Source organism: Ceratotherium simum, chromosome 6, assembly GCF_057802395.1.
Source record: "Ceratotherium simum simum isolate JZ-2026a chromosome 6, ASM5780239v1, whole genome shotgun sequence".
Taxonomy (NCBI): Eukaryota; Metazoa; Chordata; class Mammalia; order Perissodactyla; family Rhinocerotidae; genus Ceratotherium; species Ceratotherium simum.
The window spans coordinates 7,192,792-7,215,471 of NC_141905.1; the positions used below are offsets into that span (position 1 = coordinate 7,192,792).

At 47.9% G+C, this 22,680-nt stretch overlaps 1 protein-coding gene across 1 annotated transcript in view; it reads right to left on the reverse strand.

Moving 5' to 3' along the window:
• The window catches only part of FRMPD2 (FERM and PDZ domain containing 2), an 83,950-nt gene that overhangs the window by 21,563 nt on the left and 39,707 nt on the right, over positions 1-22,680 (reverse strand). Inside the window, exons 14-22 of the mRNA XM_087431818.1 lie at positions 22,470-22,617; positions 15,020-15,230; positions 10,548-10,648; positions 9,333-9,425; positions 8,536-8,643; positions 8,327-8,443; positions 4,950-5,152; positions 1,192-1,296; positions 66-159 (exon numbers count right to left, since the gene is read on the reverse strand). Coding sequence (XP_087287944.1) covers positions 66-159; positions 1,192-1,296; positions 4,950-5,152; positions 8,327-8,443; positions 8,536-8,643; positions 9,333-9,425; positions 10,548-10,648; positions 15,020-15,230; positions 22,470-22,617 — 1,180 coding nt within the window. The remainder of the gene's footprint in view (positions 1-65; positions 160-1,191; positions 1,297-4,949; positions 5,153-8,326; positions 8,444-8,535; positions 8,644-9,332; positions 9,426-10,547; positions 10,649-15,019; positions 15,231-22,469; positions 22,618-22,680) is intronic.

A 22,680-nucleotide genomic window follows, 5' to 3' on the forward strand; every position in this document is an offset into this window, starting at 1 on the left:
GCACCTCCCAGGCCAGGGCTCATCACACCACAGAATGCAGAGTCCCACAGAACTCCATCTCTCACCCTGCAGGATCTGCCCTTCCTTGGCAGCTGGCCCTCCAGGAACGATGGATTTCACATAGATACCTCCATAAAGCACGCTTGTGTTGACACCACCCTAGAAAACACGATGAAAAACTCACCACCGTCTGCCTCCTCCTGGGAGGGCCTCCCCAACCTCCCAAGAGAGCCCAACTGCCTGCTACGCTACCCGTCTCCAGGTGACACCATCTTATACATCCCCTTGTTGGTTTGGACCATGTTATCCACCGAGCAGCAAGGTTAGGTGCTCGCAAGAAGTATAACAACACGGGCTGGTGAGGCAGCTGTGCCGTATCCAGCCTCAGCGCTGGCCCCCGGCAGGTGCTCAGAAATCAGAGTCACATCAACGCACCACAGCGTCTGTCCATGAGCAGGGACCAGTACAGGCCCTGGGTCTGGCCACAGGCCCAAAGGCTGGTGCCTGACATGTCCTGTATGCTTGTGTGTTGCTTTGTGGATACAAAAGTGGAATTAAACTACACGATATTCTGCAACTTTTTTTTTTTTTTTCACTTAACAATAGATCATGAACGGGTCACTAGATAAAGATCTCTATCTTTTTCTTCTAATTTCTTCATGCATATGTACACACAAAAATACAGATTTTGACATCAGTGGGATTATATCATTCTTGTACAGTTTTTTTCCTCTCTCGTCCAGGGTCTGCCAAATAGAACTTGAAACCAAATGCAAAGTGTCCGTCCTGAACAGAGGTCTTGCCAACCTGACTTGTCCTGGCCTTGGAAGTGGGAGCTCCACGGTGACCCTGGGTGGGTGACCGTGGAGTACTCCACTCACCTTAGCTTATGTCCCCGCAGCCCTGCTGCCCTCGCCTTGTTGTCCAGGGTAACCTCAGAGTCAGGACCCCTCACCCAGTCCCACCCACACTGCTTGGAGTTCCTGCTCACCCCACATTTGCCCTGTGTCTCCCAGCCTGTCCTTGAACTCCCATCCCCCATGCAGGCCTGCACCGACTTTCTTGGTTCACCCACTTCCCACGCGCTGCTTGCACCCAAGGAGCACATTATGAAGAGTGGAATGCCCACTAAGGCTCCAGAAGAACATCTTTTCAACTGTTTACTTTCCAAGCTCTCCTAATAACTCTTACAGTCACACTGAATCCAAGTGTCCCATCTTCTTTAACCAGTTCCACGAAGTAGATTTCACTGGCATCGGTTTCTGAAGGTGATGGAGGATGAGAAGAACCAGCACCCTGCCCCAAACAGACAGACAAAAATAAAGAAGGCATGAAGGCACTTACCACGCCTCAGCAGATGGCACCTCTTAGCTCTCACCTGCTCTCAGGAGCCGGCCACATTGCACACCCAAAGGAGCAGGAGTTTCAGAGCTGGGCCAACAAGGGATTCATTCCCAGCTTTATCAGCTCCCCCCGTGTGACCCTGGACCGGTCTCTTGGTCTCTCCAGCCTGGGTTTCCCAATCCACAAAACTAGAATGAGAGATCTCCTTCTAACTGTAACTGTGAATGATGCCCAACACACAGCAGGGCTCAATAAATGGAGGTCCCCTCCTGTTTCCATCCAAGATGCAAATATCATGACGAGAAGTGAAGTCATCCAAGCACTTCCTGGTCTCTTCACACATGCCACCGGCCAAGTGATGGCATGCTGGACACCAGACACACAGCAGCTTCTCAAATAGGAGAGAACCTCAGGAGGACCTATAATCACCCCTAGCCAGAGTAGATGCATTGGGTCCCTACTTTACAGTGGTTGAAGTCTGGAGGGAAGGACAGAGGAGAAGAGTTATCTACCACGTGCCAGGCATCTTGCTGTGCACTATGGCAAAAACTATGTATGATTGGTTTATTCATTCATCCAATCATGTGACAACGTTAACTGAGCACCTATGCAGTGCCAGGCACTGTGCAAGTTGCTGGGGGGATGGCAGTGGTAAGACACTGCCCAGATTGAACCACTGTCCAGTGGGGGAGAAACTGTTAATGAGCTGTCCCCAGAAGGCAGCCACTGACACTCCCAGCATTATGTCCTATCTGCCCCGTTTGCTTAGCTGCTTCCTGGTGCACCAGGTTGGAAAATACAATAATACATAAGAAAATAAACAGGCTGAAATAAGGCAAAAAATTATCAATCCAACAGAAGAGGCTCCAAAGAGACTGGTATAGTGACAGACGAGCCCCCGATTGTCCAGAGACACTCCACACCCCATTTGTCTTGTCCAAATTTTAAAATTCAAAGAGTAAAGCAACCACTGAGGATGAGGTCCAAAGTGCAAGAGTGTCAACTTGACCGTGCCGCCGAAGGTTACCTGCTCACAGAGCTGGCCACGTGACCCAGCAGAGCCGGGACTGTACGGGTTCTACAGCCCATGTCATGGTCAGCCGTGGCCTTGAAGCACCATCACTCCCCTCAACTGCCTGCCAAGGACCAGCTCACAGGTGTGCAGCCCCAGAGGCCCCAACCTGAAGCCCTCTCGGCCCTGCTTCCTGCAAACAGGGCCTTCCGGAGTGCAGCCCTGGGGTGAAGGTTCCTGCTCTGGAGTCCCACTCCTTGGATTTGAATCCCAGGTATGCCACTCACTCTCGGAGAGACCATGGCACATTCCTCTCCTCTCTGTGCCTCAGGAACCCCCGACCCCCATTAAAGGGTTGATGATGGTAATTATCTCATAGGCTTGTAATGGAGGTTACATGATATAACACATACGAGCACTCAGGCCCCCGACTGACACATGGTTAATCACTCACTAAATGTCTACTTTTAGTTAATTATTATCTTGCTGGCCCCTCATCCAGCTCTTTATGGGATGCACCATCCAGGTGAGCATCATGGCCAATTAGCAAGGAGCCAACATTCATGGAGCCCTCCTGCGAGCCAGGTCCTGGGCACGTTTGTCTCCACAGCTCTGTGGACAGGCACAGTCACCTCTATTATAAAAGATAAAAATGAGGTTGAGAGAGGTGGGGTAACTTGCCTGTGTGAACCAGAGGCCCAGAAGGAAAGAGAAGGTGCACGCACTCAACTTGGGTGGCAGAGGAGAGCTCATGCAAGGCCTGTTCTCAAAGGTGTTGGCAGCATTTAGAGAAAACAACAAGGAGAGCTAAGCACGCGGGGCTAGAACATTGGGTGCTGCTACCTTCTCTGAGGCTGAAGGGAGAGGAGGGGGTGGCTGATGGAACCTAAAGAGTAGTTCCATGGCGAAGAGCACCTCATAGGAGCTGTGCTCTTCTGGAGAGGGACATCAACCAACCTGAGCACACGGAGAGAGTGACAAGTCTATCCTCACTTGTCCCCAACTGCAGGCTCCTACCAGGGTGTGAAATAATAGAAAATATATATATATTGGCCTCTGCCCGCCAGTCCTGGCACAGAGCTCCTTAAACCCTTGTCATTTCCTAAGTCATAAGAGCACTAGGAGCATCTTTTGTTCTAATATTTGGTCTTTGACCATGGTTCCTGACACAGAGCTCCCAAATCCCTTGGAATTTCCTGAGTGATGGGGGCGACAGGAGCATCTCACACAGAGCTCCTCAATCTCCTGGAATTTCTTGGATAATAGGACTGTCTTTTGTTCTAATAAGACAACTCTTGGGGGGCTCCTGGACAGCTTCAGGATGGGGGCTGGTGACCAGAAAGGTGAAGCCCTGATTAGAAGCTTGGAACTTTCAGCCCCCTTCCCCATCCTCCAGGGAGGGGAGAGAGACTGGAGATGGAGTTAATGACGGCTCATGCCTACATGATGAAGTCCCCATAAACATCCCAAAAGCACGAGGTTCAGAGAGCTTCCAGGTTGGTGAACACACCTATGTACCAGGAGGATGGTGCACCCCAACTCCACAGGGACAGAAGCTCCTGCGCTCAGGACCCTTCCAGACCTCTCCCTAAGGATCTCTTCATCTGGCTGTTCACTCGTACTCTTTAAAACATCCTCTGCAATAAACCAGCAATAACAAGTAAACTGTTTTCCTGAATGCTGTGAGCTGCTCCAGGAAATTATCAAACCCAAGGAAGGGGTTGTGGGAACCTCCAATTTGTGGCCAAGTCAGTCAGAAGTCTGCGTAACCTGGGGATCTACTACCTGCAATTGACACCCGAAGTGGGGGCGGTCTTGTGGGACTGAGACTCACACTGTGGGATCTGGTGCTAACTCTGGTCAGTTAGTGTCTGAATCGCCTGGTGTGGGAGGCCCACACATCTGGTGTCAAAAGTGCTGTGAGTGAGGTAGGAGTGTGACAGTAAAGGAAAATAGGGAGTTTTTTCTAGTCACAGGGCTTCTCCGGGGCAGAGCCAACCAGAGGGCTGGCACAGTCCATGAACGTCAGCTTTGAGGGCTCCAGAGCAGAAGGGAGAAAGGTCTGAAGGGGCAAAAGGAGACCACTCCACTCAGTGTCCAAGGAGACATGGCTGGAGGGGTTCCCTGGGACTGAAGCACACAGCTCTCTGTCCACCAAAGCCAGCCTCTGTCTGCTTCCCCCTGGGTGTGCTTGTCAAGAGCAAAGCCATTGAGTTGCAGCCTAAGGACCAAGTGGAGGCCAAGATGCTTGATTGTCCCTGCATTTCCCTTGGCAGCAACCAAAGTTACTACCGGTAATAATTGCAGTTCGTGAGTAAGGATGCTGGAGGCTCAAACACGGAGCCCTGTGGCCCAGGCGCTGCGCTAGGAGCTTGGCCTTTTCCCCTTGATATCCTTCTCAACAACCATGCAGTGCAGGCATTGATGTCCATTTTTCAGATGAGAAAACTGACGGCCAGAGGGGTTAAGTCCCCTCTATCTACCTGACATGACAAATAGAGAGCAAAGAGGGACTTTGGAGCCAGGGCTCTTGGGCTCCACGGCCTGTTCTCTTTCCTGCAAATTCTAGAAAGCGAACCAAGGGAAAGATTACCTTTAATGGCAGAGGGGAGAGCTGAGGCCTTAGCCTGGGCATCAAGCTCTGAGTCCAAGCCATTTCTAGTTCTTCAGTATTTCTCTCCTGGTCTTGTGTGTGTGATGGAAAACCTCCCTGGTGCCCGTTGCTCAGGCTGTCTGTAGAGAAACGCCCAGAATTCTCTGTGTTCTTCTCCTTGCTTGGGGTATTTCCACAAACACCTACAAAAACCAGCCAAAGATTCAACAGCTCAGAAACAGCTCTCAACAGCCCTTGGTGGCATCTGTTATGGGGGACAGCGTTTTCCTCCAGAGGAAGAGGCCTTTTATAGCTGCTGGGAACGATGTGAGTTTAGCACCTCCTGAATGATGATGCATTTAGAATAGAGGAAGGGAAGATTCTGGATGTGATTTTGAAACTTAAATAGAGCTTGTGCGACCCAATTATGAAAACACATGAGCAATTAAATGAGTTAATAATGCCAGGTCCCCCTCATTAAGTTCTTGCCATGTGATGGGCACCACACACACACACACACAGACACACAACACTCACCCACCCAGAAACACACACATATACTCACACACACATAGAGACACAAACGCACATAAATACACACATATATATTTCTGTCCATCTTTTGAACATACCCACCAGGAAGGTCTTATCCCAGCTCAAACATGAAGAAGCAGAGTCAAAGGGATTGAGATCTTCCCCATACCCCACAACCAGCATGCGGTGTTGCTCTTAAACCCAGCCTCTTCCCGAGTCCTTGCTGAGCACACCTCTAATCGCCATGGATCCAAAGACCAACATGTAGAGTCCTTTCAGGGCACTTGTTACTAACCAGACTATGGACTCCCTGCGGGTGAAGGCTGGGCCACTGACCCCCATCTACCCCAAGTCTGACCCTTGACCTGGCACAGAACAGAAGAAAGAACATGATGTCAGGAATCAATAGGTAAAACTTCAGGCAAGGTATTTAATATTTCTGGACCTCAATTTCCTTATATCGAAAATAGAGATAATATCAGCTACCTTATAGGGTTGGTGAGGCTTAGAGATCATATATAGAGAGATTTTTTGAATATGTACAAAGAGAGAGACAAAGAGATTACAGCTTAGTACAGGGTAGAGCCTCAATAAATATATTTACCCTTAATATGTTAATATTAGCTGCTCAACAAATGTATGTGGGAGGAAGGCATAATAGTTAGATTTTCTTTAGATCTGGGTATATAAGCACACAAGTAGGTTTACTACTTTTCATACAGATTCATTAGCACCCAGGGAAGTGCCCAAACTCACATGTTGCATGAACTTAATTTAATGAATTAGATATGAAGTTATTCGAACCTAAAGGTATTCAGTAGAGAACAGTGGGACCACTGTTCTGTAACGCCTTATTCCTGGCCATTTCATTCACAGATTCTACTGTCACCGTCCTTCTGGCAATGTTGTAAGCATCTGTTCATTTTCTTCCACACCTTCCACAAGAGACGGATGGGACTTATGATTGAATTAAAAAGTGAAGCTGTGCAACTTGTGTCCTGCCTAATGGAAATACAAGCTAGCAGACCTTCTGTGGGTAAACTCAATCTATCACGGACAGTGATGGCTGCTCATGACGGGATGTTATCTGTCTTGTCCCTGACCTCCGTTCTAGACCGCCTGCCCCAACAGCAGCCTAACCAGATAGAAATTCATGGCGGTCAAGCCTCTGCCCACAGTGATCCAGCCAGCGTCACTTTGGAACCATCTTCCTCCAGCAACAGGAACAGCTGTGTAAGGAACCCCAACTGTGATGAGCCAGCATTGCGAGAGGACACATAATTCACAGGCATTGTGGGAAATCCATCATCTAAAATTCCAAAGTGAGACTGTGGCTTGAGTTTCGCACACTTTGGGTGCCAGTTTTCGACATCCACCATCACAGCAGGCCATCCTTGAACAACACTGAATTGATCCCAGCTCAGCTGTATTATGTTTCCTGACGAAAATGGGTGCTCCCTTCTATCCCACTGCTAAGCAAAGTGTGGAGGGAAATGCAAGACGAGCTAAAATATTGTGGGAAGAATAGTAAAAATATTGGGAAATTCAACAGACAGTGTGCTGGGGCTGGTGTTGTAGAAGTGCCGGGGCAGACCCCCGGGGCAGCTCTAACCACAGGGTGAAAGGTGTACGGCTGAGGCCCCAGCTTTGCCACCTGCCATCTGCCCATGGCCTCTGGACCAGGGGCAGCTACAACACCTGGAAAGCCATCTGGTGATGCTGTATACGGGTGAGAAAGTGAGAGAGTGTGCATGGTTTTCAGAAGGCAAGGCCAATGGAGTGCCCACATTTAGGATCTAGAAAATGCTGGCTGGTGTGATGTCAAGCATTTCTGCACACAAGGGGAAACTGTACAACGACCCTGGAGTGTGAGGAGGAAATCCATGAGCCTGGATTTGCAGGCAGTCTACTGTTAAATTACAGGATCATCCAGCCAAAAAGCAGTGGTGGTGCCAGGGAACTGGGAGGGAAGGGGATGTTAACATCCCCCCATTACCCCCCTCATCCTCCCAATCCTGCCCCAAATAAACACAATAGTATTATTTTTTGATATAGGCAATTGTTGCTCTCTCATAGTTATCTAAAGGATGAATAAAAGCATCTTAAAAGAAAAAAAAAAAACCTTTGCTCTTTTGGTTGATCTCTTATGCTTTGTCTTAAGTAAGACTAGCATGCTTGCTATGCAATTTCAGCTTCAAGAACAGTCCTTGTCTCCTTCCCTGATTGCCACACCTAAGCCCTAACTATGTAGAAATCCTGGAGCAGTCACTTTCTAAAAGGACTTGGATTGCAAAAAGAATGTCCTCCCTGGGGCCAGCCCAGTAGCGTAGTGGTTGGGTTCGCGTGCTCCGCTTCGGCGGCCCAGGGTTCTCAGGTTCAGATCCCAGGCACAGACCTACACACTGCTTATCAAGCCATGCTGTGGCAGGTGTCCCACATATAAAGTAGAGGAAGATAAGCACAGATGTTAGCCCAGGGCCAATCTTCCTCACCAAAAAAAAACCAAAAAACCAAAAACCAAAAAAAAAAAGAATGTCCTCCCTGTCATGCAAGAAGCATGGACAAAAAACAACATGCCGGCTGCATCAGCCACATCTCCTCAAGAACCAGAGCAGGCTGTGCCCAGTCAGCAGGACAAGCAAAGGTAGAGCCCGTTCAGCCCCTGAGCTCACTGATCTGTGCAGCACATTGCTTCTTGGCAAGCTGCTACCAAGAGGAAACAACGCCAAAGGCCTTCATGGACTTGAAAATCCATTACCCATGTTACCGTTTTACCCAGTGGCAAAATGTACCCCCGAAAATAAAGAAAGCTCTCCGGCTTCTGAAAGCAGGTTAAGACATACCTTTTGACTGAGAAATGATTAATTCTATGTTGTCAGGAGAATTCTGAATCATTCTAACAACCATGTCGAATGTGAAGCCCTCCAGACTGATGTGATTCAAGGCTAGTATCTGCCCTCCTAGAAAAATAAAACATCTCAAAGATACCATCAAGGAAATAAGAAAGAGCTGTTTCTTAAGGCAGCATCTCTGGCAATTTAAAAAGACGCACCTGGTTTGATCTTTTTAGCTTTTTCAGCTGGTCCCCCAGGTATAATAGATGATATAAAGATGCCAGGGTCAACTTTGTCTGTATCTTCTCCCTCATTAATGACAAAACCTGTAATCCAACGATGTTTAATGAGATGATACTTAATGATTTTTGCAGCTCAGAGAGGTTAGGTTATTTGCTGGAGATCACACAGCTACCAAGCGGCATAGCTGATATTTTTACTAGGTCCTCTGATCCTCAAACGGCTCTTTGTACTCCGCCATGACACATGGAGAAAAATGGATTGCTCCCATTAGTCAAGACAGCTAAAGCCAGGAACGCAGCCCACCAATGTGCACTGGATTTTGCTCCAGTAGATAATCAGAGATAGAAAGGGATGATTTTTTTAAATCAAGTATCTTGTCTCAGTATCTTGTTTCTTATGTGGTTTTTAAGGGTCTTCAATGGTAAATAGTAGGAGGTGAAAAAGGTCGACTATTCCTCCCTATCACCAAGAATCTAAATATACTAAAGAAAGATGGTTACATGATATTAAGAATAAATGCCTTTTTCCGTCTTGTACTAAGATTCTCAAGATATGCACCCCTTTTATCAGGTCTAAAAGGAAAACTTAGACCCCAAAGTCCCATTGCTCTTTGGAGACACTTAAAGGGAGGAAAAAGCAGAAGTGATCAATGAGAAAGACAAACTGGGAGAGGAGAGGCCAGAAAGAAGAGTAGAAAAGTCAGAGGGAAGATGGCACACACCTCCCCCTGCCAGAGGGAGAGGCTGGGGCTCACCGGCTGGGGCCCTCTTACCAAAGCCACGCCGTGGATCCCGAGTCAGGGTCACGTGCATGATTTCTCCATTCGGGTCTGCTGGGAAGCTCTTTCTCCTGTTATGTTGTGACCCTAGAGGCGGCAAGAAAGCCCCACATTGTGCTTTTCCCCCAAACTGTCTGAGACCTGATATAAAAGGTGTGAACACTGTGTCACACACACACGCACACACACAAACACAATACTGGGGGTGGATCACTGAACACATGCTTCCAATGAGCATCACTGGTCAGTGATGGTCAAGTTTGGGCAACAAGAACAGAGGCAAGGGTAGGATGGTGATAATGCTTGTTTTCTGCAACTTACTATAGCTATTCTTTTCTGCACTGGTCTTGGGACAAGACAGAATTTGAGCAGAGATGTACCTGGTGGCAGTGAAAACTAAAACTAAACTTAGAGCACAGAGAGGAGACAGCAAAGCCTTCCTCTCCTGGGCCTTGAATAATCAGAGAGTGATATGGCCTCACAGCCCAGCACCGACGCCCTGGAGGTCTTTTCCCAGCGTGGGTCTGGGAGGAGACCACAGCAGAGCCCTGATTTGTTCCAAACAGGCTGGAGTCCTGGGTGGGGCACTCCAACGCTGGTCACAGAGCACGTGGGAAAATCCCCAAATGGTGACCGACCACCCAACGCTTTCCACATTTCTCCTTCTCCCAAGGACCATGGCAGAATCTGGCAGACAGCTCACGGTAAAGAGCCACCTGGTAGTATTCTAGATCCAATCCCCAGGCTTAATGCTCATCAAGTATAAATATTTTCTCTAGTTCTGGAATCTCTTTGTCTTTTTGTCCCATTGGGGGCTTGCCTGGAGGATTATGACACACGGAATGCTGCCCACCCTGTTTTCTGGAGGATCCTGGGAGGTGGTATCCTGGGCCTGCATGAAGAGTTCTAACTAAAATGGGTAAGGCGTTTTTCTAACCACACCTGTCCACAGCAGGTGTTCCTCCTGCTGGACCAGAGCACTGGGGATCTCCACCAGCACTAAAACATTTCAGATCCACACGCCCAGCCCAAGCCAAAGGTGCATTGCAAGCGCTCTTCCCGACCATAAGGAGTTTTGAAAATAATTTAAAAAACAAAAAGATTGGGAACATTATCAAGGAAGCAAAATGAAGTGGTGGCAAAAGATTGAAAGCAAGTGCCACGTGTAGGTTTCTTTTACCCCACACCTGGCCCACGGCCTGGCCCCACCTGTGCACATGCTCTGAACAGGCGACCCGGAGAGAGGGTCACAAGTTGTTGGCTTCTGGTTCAAACAGATGCTCTCCAGCTGCTCCCGGCCAACGCAGGGGCTGCAGGGGAAAGGCAACAGATGAGATAAGACGCCCCTAGGTGGCAACATCCTGGCATTTCTGAGTATGGATGGTGGCCTGAGGAATGCAGCCCCGGGCCTGATCAGCCAGAAGATCTGCGGACAGACCCCGTCAAGGGCTGATCTGGCTGTCAAAAAGGTATCAGGAAGAAGGGCTTTGGAGTCTTTCTGCCTTAGTGGGGACCCTAGAGTCACTCGGGCCTCCTAGGAACCTCCTACTTGCTCTCCTTTGGGCTGAATATGCAGCCATTCAAAACCTCCATTTCCTTAACCATAAAACAGCAATAATATCCCTATTTCCCAGGCTTGTGATGGCACCAAAATGAGGTAGGAAGTGTAAACACAGAAACTTTTAGTGGGTCCTGGTTTTCTATTGTTTGCTTTTGTTTTTAGCTGGGCCGGGCATGCCCCAGCAGCCCCACCTATGATGTGCCCCAGGGATGGGCACAGTAACTTGCCTGTTTGACCCTTGTGGGCATTTGGGCTGACTACTCCCTGATCACACCAAGCTGAGAACAAGAACCTTTCATGCAGGCATTCAAATGGTCTTTGCTGAGCCAGGATTCCAGTAAACAAAGAACGTTCTAGGCCCTAGGATAATAATGAATTAAGCGGGGACCTTGCCCCACCCCCAGAGTCAGCTCTGCAGGAAATAAGCTACATTCAGGGATGAGCAAAGTAGAGAGTGAGAAGGAAGAATTGATGCAAATCCACGGGAGGTCAGAACCGTGGAAAAAGCGGCCACCAGGCCTCCAGGAAGGCCAACCATCTGAACAGGTTCAGCTGCTCTTCATTACCCAGACTGTCCTTACCTCAGTGAGCCCACACCCACCCCACTGCTTTAGCCAGCCAGATCAAGGCAGGGGATGCTGGCACGTGCCACTTCCCATGGAGCCTCTCTCTGCATCCTTGGGTCGGCGATGCCAGGTGCTTTCGGCACAGAGCCTGGCACTGTTTGAGGGTGCAGAGCTAGAAGAGGAAGAACAGGAGCGACGGCGGAGGGAGGCGGGCGCAGAGGTGAGGTGCCAGCGTGGAGCCATTCTTTGGAGATTACAGATGCTGCCGCAATCTGACTTAGCTCCTGTTTATACTGAGCGTTTCAGCAAGCTCAACCTGAGTTGACTGCGAACCAACTAAGTGCCAGGCCCCAGGCTGGCAGGCCACTGAGGGTGAAGGTGGATCAGAGGTGGGCCCTGCCTTCTGGTAGTTTCCAGCCCACTGCAGGATTTGGGGTGGATGCCTTTCATGCCATGTATAGCTGATCAAAGCACCAGGGAGAGGCATTGGCAGAGCGCTCCAGGGCTCAAAGAAGGACACACCCCAGCAGTCCTGGAGGAGCCGAGAGGGCTACAGGGACAGGTGGCATATCGATGGGCCTTTGGAGAAAAAGTAGGGCTTTCCGTCCTTGGTCTCTGTGGCCCCCATGATCCAGGCCACTCATGCAACTCTTTATTGTTCAAAAAGAATAATGACTGGCATTTACTGCCGTCACGCAAGGACAAACACTGTATGATTCCACTCGTGTGAGGTTCCTAAAGTCGTCAGATTCAGAGACAGGAAGTAGAGCAGTGGTTGTCAGGAACTGGGGGAGGGCGATGGGGAGCTGTTGTTTGATGGGTGTAGAGTTTCAGTTTTGCGAGATGAAAGGTTCTGGAGATTGGTTGCACAACAGTGTGGATATACTCAACACTACTGAGCTCTACACCTAAAAATGGTTAAGATGGTACATTTTATGCTATATGTATTTTACCACAATTAACATAAGCTTTTGAAAACGCAAACCCCCAAAAAAGCCATTTGCTGGAAGCCTCCACGTCCTGGCCTCAGAGCCAAGGGAAAAACAGGCGTGTGGCTGTCCTCTGGAAGTTCACATTTAACAGGACAGACAGATCAATGCATGGGGTTGTTGGGGTGGAGGAGGCCTGGGGGCGCTGCTATAAATGGAGCCAGTGACGTCAAGGGGCCACCCCCTTCGCTGGGGCAGTCGGGACAGATTTTACAGAAAAGGCGATGTGAAGCGGGTGGCCGACTTCTCAGTGGAGAAGGGAGGGGTAGGGATTTATAGCAGGCCTGGCACCCCACGGGCACCCCTGTTCTTAAGCGTGCTGAGGAAACCACTGCCCAGAAATGGCACTGGGGGTGGAGCCCCGTCTCTTCAGTGTAAATGTCTGCGTGCACTGCCACCCTGCCGTCCTGCTCTCGACCATCGTGAGCCACAGGCCCCGGGCCAACAGCACAACCTGCTCCTGCCCACTCAGGCCCTGTGCTTGTCACCTCTGTGAGCACCAGGAGGCAGGCCCTGTCTGTCCTGCTCACTGCTGACTCCTCAGCACCCAGCCCAGGGCTGGCACACAGCAGGTGCTCAACTGATTTCTTCAGCAAAATGAACTGGGTCCTGCATGTCTCCCTCCCTCTCTCCGCGCCCACAGCCTGCTGGTGTCACTTCCCCCATGCAGCCCTCCCCAGCCCTCTTACTTGGAAATAATCACTTCACCCTCAGAGGAGCCATAATCTGTGTCTGTGCCTCCCTTAAATGTTTAACCCATTCGAACCCCCATACGAGGGTTCCTGTTCCAACCCTAGAGTCTGGGGGCAGGGGCACCAACACTGGGACACTCACCACAGACTCAGCCCATGTGCAGTGTTTTATAAGACCATTTAACTCCCATGGCCACCCACTGGGGTGGGTATTACAGTTACCACCACTGGACAAATGAGGAAACTGAGGCACAGCCCTGTTAAATAACTTGCTCAGGATCACTCTAATTCAGATTCCTAGGGAGAAGCCTGGCCACCAAGCAGTGCTGCAAAGCCCCCACTGTGCATGCCCACTGGGAGGTCATGGGACCCTCACCATCCTCAGGAAGGATATTTTGTAGTCAACATATTCTCAAGGTGGCTTTGAGTCCGTTGCGGCTTCTTCAGGCTTTTAAACTATAAAGTCCTATTAGTTTGAGTGACAGATTAAAGATGGCCACAAATTCTTCGACATTCCTACATCAAAAGGTGGAGTCTGTTTCCGCTGCCCTTGAATTTGCGCTGACCTGTGATGACTTTGACCAAAAGAGTAGGGCAGAAGTGACGCTGTGCCAGCTCCAGGCCCCGCCTTTAAGAAGACTGGCAGCCTCGCCTTGGGCCCTTGGAGCCCTGAGCTGCTGTGCACGCAGAAGCCTGACCACTGGCTGGAGGCACCATGTGGAGAGGGCCTGAGACCACACTGGAAGTCAGAGGGGCTGAGCTCCCATCCCAGCCATCCCCACCGAGGGCCTGGGCACGGGAGTAATGCCTTCCTGGAGCCTCCAGATCAGTCCTGCTGAGTGCCGCCAAGTGACTCCAGTCCATACCACAAGAAGCAGAAGAATCACCCAGACAAGCCCTGCCTGAATTTCTAACCCAGAACACTGTGAAACAGAATGACAAAATCATTGTTGTTTGAAGCTACTGTGCTTTGCGGTAGTTTGTCACACAGCAATAGACACACCAACAGTTTTGCTTCCTCACTATTGATTGAGTTTGCAGAGCGTGGTGATGTTTATTTACATTAAAAGAATTTGAGACAATAATCTTCTAAGAATTACTGTAAGATAGATATGTATATATCACAGTTCAAGTGAATCATCATCCTCTCTTGCCGAAGCAGTTGCATAACCCATACAAAAAACAGCTCCTTCAGCAACCTTCCCTGGTCACGTGCTGCCTGTGAATCTGGGCTATTTATATTAAATAACTTGCAGCGTAAGTGTAATCCAACTTCTAGGCTATTTTTAAATGTATGGATCCTTGTGTTATAATGTAAAGTTGTATTTATAAGCTCATTATTTTCAGTTGCAAATTAAATTACAAGCACCCCATCAAAAGAGAAAGTAGCATAGTGTACAGATTAGTAGTTGGGACTCCAGGGCCTGCTGTGCGTGTTCGAATCCCAAACCCTCCGTTTCTGCCCTTGTAGATCTTGGAGAACAGTAGAAACTACTTCCCAAGGTTGTGAGGGTTAAATTAGTTGATGTGCACAAGTGCTTAGAACAGTACCCGGCTCGTAATAAGACCAAATAGGCTTATTGTAACTTGTTTATTTTGTCATCTTCAGTTTCGTATTATCACCTAGTTCTTTCTCCACCAAAAGAAAGAAGCAATGTAGCAGCGAGACGGGAAGCCTGCCTTATAGTAGTTAGCACAGACTTCTCCCATAGCTTGCCTTCAAGAAATTTCTGGAATTAGTTGATACTTATCCAAGGAGTGTATACTTCCCTCAGACATCTGACGTCCTCTAAACAATTTCTTCTGGTACAGATCGCTCGGAGCACCAAGTCCCTGGTGGTTTGGGCCCAGAGAACAGATGTGCCAAACCCACCTGCCTCCGACGCCTTGTGGCCCTGTCTCCTTGCTGGATTCCATGGCGAAGTCATCCAGTGATGTGCGCAGCAGGCCTCCTGTGGCGTCCTCTAGCCTGGGCGTGAACAGAGTGTTCTCTGAGCGCAACAATCTCTGAATCCAAGTGAGAGGCTTGGGCTGGGCCAGGTGTGCAAGACTCAGATTGGCCATTTGCACACACTTATCATGGTCTGAAATTTGGGAGGAAAGATAAATATAAATACATAGCAGACTGACACTGGGCCCATCGCTGTTGTGGCAGCAACGGCTCCGTTCTCGCTCTCCGTCCTCTGCACTGAGAGGCCTGCTCTTTTTTCCTCCTGCAACCTCGGGGAGTTCCTGTGATTAGCTCTGAGAACACAAGTCTTCCTAATTAGCACTCGCTAATGAAAGAAACCACAGAAATACAAGAGGGAGGAGATGAGATGCTCTCCCTCTGCCTGGAGCTGACAGGCCTCTGAGCCAAGGCTGTGATGGCTGCTAACCCAAGAATGTTCCCGGGAACGTCACAGCGCCAGCAGAGCTTCATATGAAATTAGCTGCCGCCATCCGCTCTGCTTGCCGCCTTTACAGAACTGCCGTCGCAAATGCCGCTGTAACACACGGGACTGCGAATTACCAGAGTAGGCTCTGTCCCGTGGAACATAATCTTTAATCTCCACACAGCTTAGTTTCCCCAGTAATAATATTTAAGTTAAGGGCCAATGTTCTGAAATATAAACACGTATCAGACGAGTTGAGTCCTCCAGCGCTGACGCGCCCCTTCCTCCCGTCATACGGGAACGGAACGAATGACTAACAGAGTCCCTAACTCGAGACGACGGGCGTGAGTGACTCTTGCCACTTCACTGCCCGTGTCGTTCACAAAAAATCGGGATTTGATGGATCCCATAAGTGAACTAGGCTTTATACAAAGCCCAATTTGTATTTTGAAGAAGGAAAATGATGAGTATATTCTGACCATCTGCTCCCTGCTAAAACCGACAAGGAAAGAATGCTCGGGCACACGGCGCCTGTGTGGCTCTGGTTTGTGTGTGTGTGTGTGTGTGTGTGTGAAGTGCGTGAAGCGCCTCCACTGTGAGGGTGTCTGTGGGCATTTATTTCTTCAAGCAGACACTCCCCACTTTCCTACCATGGTGGCTGGTTCATTGCCCAGGCTGTGCCGACTGGAAAATACATTAAAAAATACTTTCTGAGAACTTTCTTTGTCTGTGAAGCATTTGGTACCATCACTCACATATGGTGGGCAAGGAAGAAAAGAGGATATAAGGAATGTGAGTACGACGTGCAGCTTGTGCACAAATTGCACAGTATCTCACTCCAGAGCGTGGACCCGCACAGACGCAGAGCAACAGCAACAGTAACACCGACACCCATAGCTCATACTGACGGATGCCCGTCATGTGCCAGGCCCAGTGGCAGGCATGTTTTCTGCACTGTCTCATTTCATCCTCACAATTACACTGGAGTAGATGTTATTATACCCACTTTATAGATGAGGAAACATGAGGCTAAGAGAGAGTTAATAATTTGCTCAAAGTCCCAGGGCTGGCGAGGCGTGGAGCAGGACTCACACTCAAGTCGGCGGACTCCACAGCCCACACCCGAAAATCGAGGTGCCGAGGATGCCGCAACAAAGACGGCAGCACGAGAGATTCACCTGGGGCACGCTCAGCCTTCTGATCATCGGGGCCCAAAGGAGGCTTAATCAGGTGGATGTTAATACCCAGAGGGGACATTCTAGGGAGAGATGGTCGAGGCAGAGTCTCAGCTCAGAGAGGTTTAGCAGGTTGGAAGGAAGCCTTCGTACAGAGGTGGGGGGGACAGGAAGGGAGGGGCTGTCCCCTAGGGGAGGGGGGCTCATGGAAGATAGCAAAGGAGTGAGAGTCCCAAAGGCCTGGGTTCCAGGCAGGACACTGTCCCCAGCAAGAAGCTGGAGAGCATCAGGGCTCTAAGGAGGAAGCCTGTTAACAGGACAGGAGCCACCCAGTGAGGGCAGGGGATGGGGGCACGGACGTCCAGCACTCACATCAGGCACTCAGCACAGCAGGGGGCTGGTGGGCTGGAGGGGAGTGCTGTCATCAGCATCAGGCCTCAGCTGAGTGGGGCTCAGTCGGGCAGACAAACCTTGCTGGCAGGGTTGGTGGGTAGCTAGGAGAGCCAAGAGTTGATAGCCTTTCAGGAACGGAAGGAAGAGTTGCCAAGAGTACCCCAAAGCCACCGACACGCTGAGGACAGCAGATGGTTTCTGTCCACTGGACATGGGGGACTCACAGTGTAACTGTGGCACCAGCGAAGTAGTTGACAAATGTCCGAACCGGTCTGGATGGCAAGGCTGAAGTCTAAGTTAGTTACAGTGTTGCACGGGCACAGGAGCCACCGAGAGCCCAGGGCCACCAGGAAAAGGAAAAGGAACTAGGGTGAGACCCTGGGCAGCCCACTGCAAAGCTGCAGAGTCTTACAGCTTTGGAAGGGCCGAGAGCATTCCTGCTAGCCCTGTCACCATCTGAAAGGGCTGAGAAGAGGCCCATGGGCCCCTCTGCAACGCCGACAGATCCTGCCTGATTTAGTCCTGAAATTATGCACTTTCCAAAGCTCGGTGATTTTCCTCTCTCCCCAGGGAACCAAATATAACTATAAAGTAATACGCTTGTTGAGACAATTCACAGAAGAATGACTAAGAAACTAAGCACAAGATATTCAACTTCCCAACAAAGAAATGCAAAATGAAACAACAGCGTGAAATTATTTTTATCTATCAAATGAACAAAGATAAACATGATATTATCTATCCCAGCAAGGATGCAACAAAACAGCAGGATGATCCTGGGCATGCAAATGATGCTCAGGGAAATAGCCAGGGCCTTAAAAATGCCCCAGCCTTTGTCCCAACAATGACATTTCCAAGCTCTAACATAAAGAAATAATACAAAATACCAAAACATGTTTCTTCCAATGATGTTTATCACAATATTATTTATAATATGGAAAAATTAAAAGCAAACAAAATCAAAATAGGAGAATGATGAAGTAAATGATTGTATTTTCACACTAATTATCCACTCATTCATTCAAAAAACACGTATTGACCACCTTCCACTTACACACATCTGTTCCGTGCTGGCGTTGTAAAGGCAGTGGGACATTGTCCCTGCCCTCCAGGAACCCCCAGTCTACTGCAGACTGGAGGCAGATATAGCCACAAATTAAAGTGGCAGAATATTATAGGTGAGAAGACAGTCTACACAAAAGTGGGACTGGTCAGCTCCACCTGGGAAGGGAGGACGGGGCAGTCAATCAGGAGAGCCAGAGAGGAGGACGTCTTGGAACTCATTCTTGGAGAATCGGGCTTCTTTTGGTGGTCTGAGCATGGAAGGGGGCAGGCACAGCATTGCAGGCAGAGGCCACACTAAGCACAAAAGGCCCCGGAACCTGACCCATCCTTGTGTGCTCAGCAGCCTGCAAGCCAGCATGCAGTGTAAGCCAGAGAGCAGAGTGGAGGAATCACGGCAAGCAATAAGTCAGGGTTGGGGCCAGAGTGGGAAGAGTCTGACATGCCATCTTCAGAGGTCTGGGCTTGGGCTGGCCCTGTGGCATAGTGGTTAAGTCCGGCACCCTCCACTTCAGCGGCCTGGGTTCGTGGGTTTGGATCCTGGGCACAGACCTACACCACTCATCAGCTATGCTGTGGCAGTGACCCACATATAAAATAGAGGAAGATTGGCACAGATGTTATCTCAGAGCAAATCTTCCTCACCAAAAAAAAAAAAAGTCTGGGCTTGTCCCAGCAGACAGCAGAGAGCCACTGACAAATTGTGAGTGTGGAAGAACATGGATATACTGGTGCTTTTGAAAGGTCACTGTGAGGGCTGAGAGCAGGATGAGTTAGAGGGGACATGACTCCCAGCAGCAAGCCCATTTGAGAGCATTTGGTGACAGGTGGGATGGGAAAAGAGTGTGCAGGTCCAGACCCTCCCACTTCCTTGCAGGGTGGGTCTCAGTTGAACAGGGTGGTCTCAGTTGAACAAGACAAAGATCATGGTGGAGGGAGTTGTCTGGGAGGATGAGCTCAACTGCGGACACGCTGAGTTTGAGGACTGTATGGGGCCGTCAGATGGAGATGGCCAGCTCTCAGCTGGATGCAATCGTTGAAAATGGTGTCTGCAGAGAGTTTCTAATAACGAAGAAATTTTTTAAAAGGCAAAGAAAAATTGTCTAATTTTTCCAAAGAAGATATACAAATGGCCTACAAGTACATGAAAAGGTGCACAACGTCACTAGTCATTAGGGAAATGCAAATCAAAACCACAATGAGATATCACCTCACACCTGTTAGAATGGCTATCAACAAGAAGACAAGAAATAACAAGTGTTGGTGAGGATGTGGAGAAAAGGGAACTCCTGTGCACTGTTGGTAGGAACATAAATTGGTGCAGCCACTATTGAAAGAGTATGGAAAAAATTAAAAATAGAACTACCATATGATCCAACTATTCCACTTTTGGGTATTTATCCACAAAGGAAATGAAAACATCACCCCTAAAGAGATATCTGCACCTCATGTTCATTGCAGCATATTTACAACAGCCAAAATGTCAAAACAATCTAAGTGTCTATCAACACATGAATGGAAAATATATATATACAATGGAATATTATTCAGCCATAAAAAAGAAGGAAATCCTACCATTTGAGACATGGTTGGACCCTGAAGGCATTATGCCAAGTGAAATAAGTCAGACAGAGAAAGACAAATATCGAATGTTCTCACTTATATGTGGAATCTAAAAAAGCTGAACTCATAGAAATAGAGAGTAGAATGGTGGTTGTCAGGGGCTGGGGGTGGGGGAAATGGGGAAATGTTGGTCAAAGAGTACAAACTCCCAGCTATAAGACGAATAAGTTCTGGGGATCTAATGTACAGCATGTTGACCATAGTTAACAACACTGTATTACATCCTTGAAAGTTGCTAAGAGAGTAGCTCTTTAATGTTACCAGCACCAAAAAAATGGTGATCATGTGAGGGGATGGAAGTGTTAGCTACCTTATTGGTAATCATTTTACAATATACAAGTGTATCAAATCATCACATTGCACACCTTCAACTTACATACTTTATACATCAATAATATTTCAATGAAGCTGGAAAAATTAAAATAAAATAGCATCAACCCAGCCAAAAGGAAAAACTGTCTAAAATAGCCCTTTTACTGCAAATATTAGATTCCTGGAAATTCCTATAATGGTAGAAGTTGCAGTTTGAGAAAACAGTATATTATGAGCAAAATAGGCTGAGGAGGACTAATTTCACAAGTGAGCCCGTGGAGTCTTTATAAATATTTTACGGTCGCTGATATCAGGCAATAAAAGAAATGTTGATGATGTTTCTCACTGTATCTTAGCAATAGCAGGTAAGATATAATTAATTTACATTCATTATCTCCAGCTCCCTGGAAACATCCTGGAACCGCCACCCTGAGGTTTCAATGAAATATTTAGATATTAATTTGGTTTTGCTGCAAATAATATGCCACCTTTATCTTCTGTGTTTGGTTCTGCATCCAAATGCTCAGAGATTTTGTCTCCCAGTTGTTACCCCCATCCCAGGACCCCATGTGAATTGGCCATCATCAAACAAAACCTCCTCGAGCAGGAGCTGCTGTGACTACTCACGCTGAGCAACGAACGCCAGACAGGGAGCTAGGAACATCACACACTGTCCCACTGGAGCATGGCACACAGCCAGTGTGCTCAACAGAGATCACCAAGGCTCAGAGAGGGCAAGTGAGTTGCTCAAGGTCACGCAGCTGGTAAGTGGCACTGTCCCAAGTCTATTGGACTCCATGGGCCATATTCCAAGCCAGGGGTTCTCAAACTTTTATGTGCATCCAAATCGCCTGGGTTCTTTTTCAAATGCAGACTCTGGTTCAGCAGGTCTGTGTGGGGCCTGAGATTCTGCATCCCTGCAAGCTCCCAGGTGCAGAGACCACTCTGTGAATACGAAGGCTGAAACCACTGTATTACATTCTTCCCTTTTATAACCAAAGAAAATAGAGTGCTTAGAGATCAACAGCCAATGTGAGAAATCCAGCACTCAATGCCAAATCTCTCTGGTCCTCAAGTCCATGTTCTGGCAGGTTATGGAAGGGCATACTACAGGGGTGAAGTGCACAGTCACAAGGCTCAGAGAGCCGCAGGTTCAAATCTCACCCCCCACCCCTAACCAGCTGGCACGTTCCTTACTTATTTCTCCAAACCTCAGTTTGCTTCTCCCACTAATGCTGGTCCCTGCCTCCTTGGGCCGCTTGACAACTGCAGGTTGAGAAATCAGTATACTATGAGCATAAATGAGATAATTCGTGTAAGGACTTAGCATAACGCCTGGGAAAAGTATGAATAACAATAATAAATAGTTCTACAGCACTTCCTAAATAGTAAATATTAACTCGTCTTCTGTGATGTGTAGCCTCATTTTAACTAATAGTCTCTTTCCTAATTATATCAGTAATACACGTTCACTGTTGAAAGTTTGATAAATACTGAAAAAATATACAGAAGAACAAATAATCAGGCCCACATGCCTAACTCACAAAGGTAACAACAAACTCACGAAGGTGTTTTGGTCTGGCTCATTTCCGTAGTCTTTCTTTCCTGTTATATAACATGTCAAAATTAACCAAATTGCTATCATGGTGTCTATACCTGTGCTACCCAATACAGCAGGCACACGTGGCCCTTTACATTTAAATATAACTTAGTTAAAATTAAATAAAATTAAAAATTTAGTTCCTCAGTGGTACTTGCCACCTTTCAAGCACTCAGTAGGTACACACTGGTAGTGACCCCCATGTTGTCAGTGTAGCTACTTCCATCATCGCAGACAGTGCCAGAAATCTTTTCATATCCTGCTTTTCCTCACCGAGCACACTACCATGTACACTTGCACATGTCATCACTCTCCAAAAACTGATTTTAATGTCTAAATTATATAGACATGCTGTGATTTATCTCACTAGTCCCCTGTTTTTGGATACTTCGGTTGCTTCCAAATGGTCACTGTTATAAATAATGTTCTAGTCAACACCCATGAGCATAAACTTTTGTGTACTTCTCTATTTATTACCTTTGGATAAATATCTCTCTACAAGTAAAATTGCAGGGCCAAAGGACATGGGCTTTTTTAAGGCTTTTGATCTATATTCCCAATTGCACTCTAGAAAGATTGTATCAATTTATCCTCCCGATATTATTTATCTTAGCATTTACCAATCTAAGAAAAAAATGTATTTCATTTTAATTATATTTCTTCAGTTACTAGGGAGATTTAAAACTCTTTAAAGTTTTCTGGGTCAATTGTATCAATTTATACAAATTATTTTATGAAATAACAGACTTGCCAAGGTGGAGGTGGAGAATATGGTCTACTCACCAGCTGGGACTCGGGGCGAGCTCATCTGAGCATTGAACCCATGCTGGGCGGAGCAGAGGCCCAGTAAATATTTACAGGTCTTGGCCGAATCGGTGACAAACGTGTGCTTTTTCCCCGTGATGCTGCTTGTGATGGTGAACTTCTTTCGCTGAAAGAAACAAACACAGACTTTACTGTTGACCATCCTTACCCATGCACTGAAGCACACTGT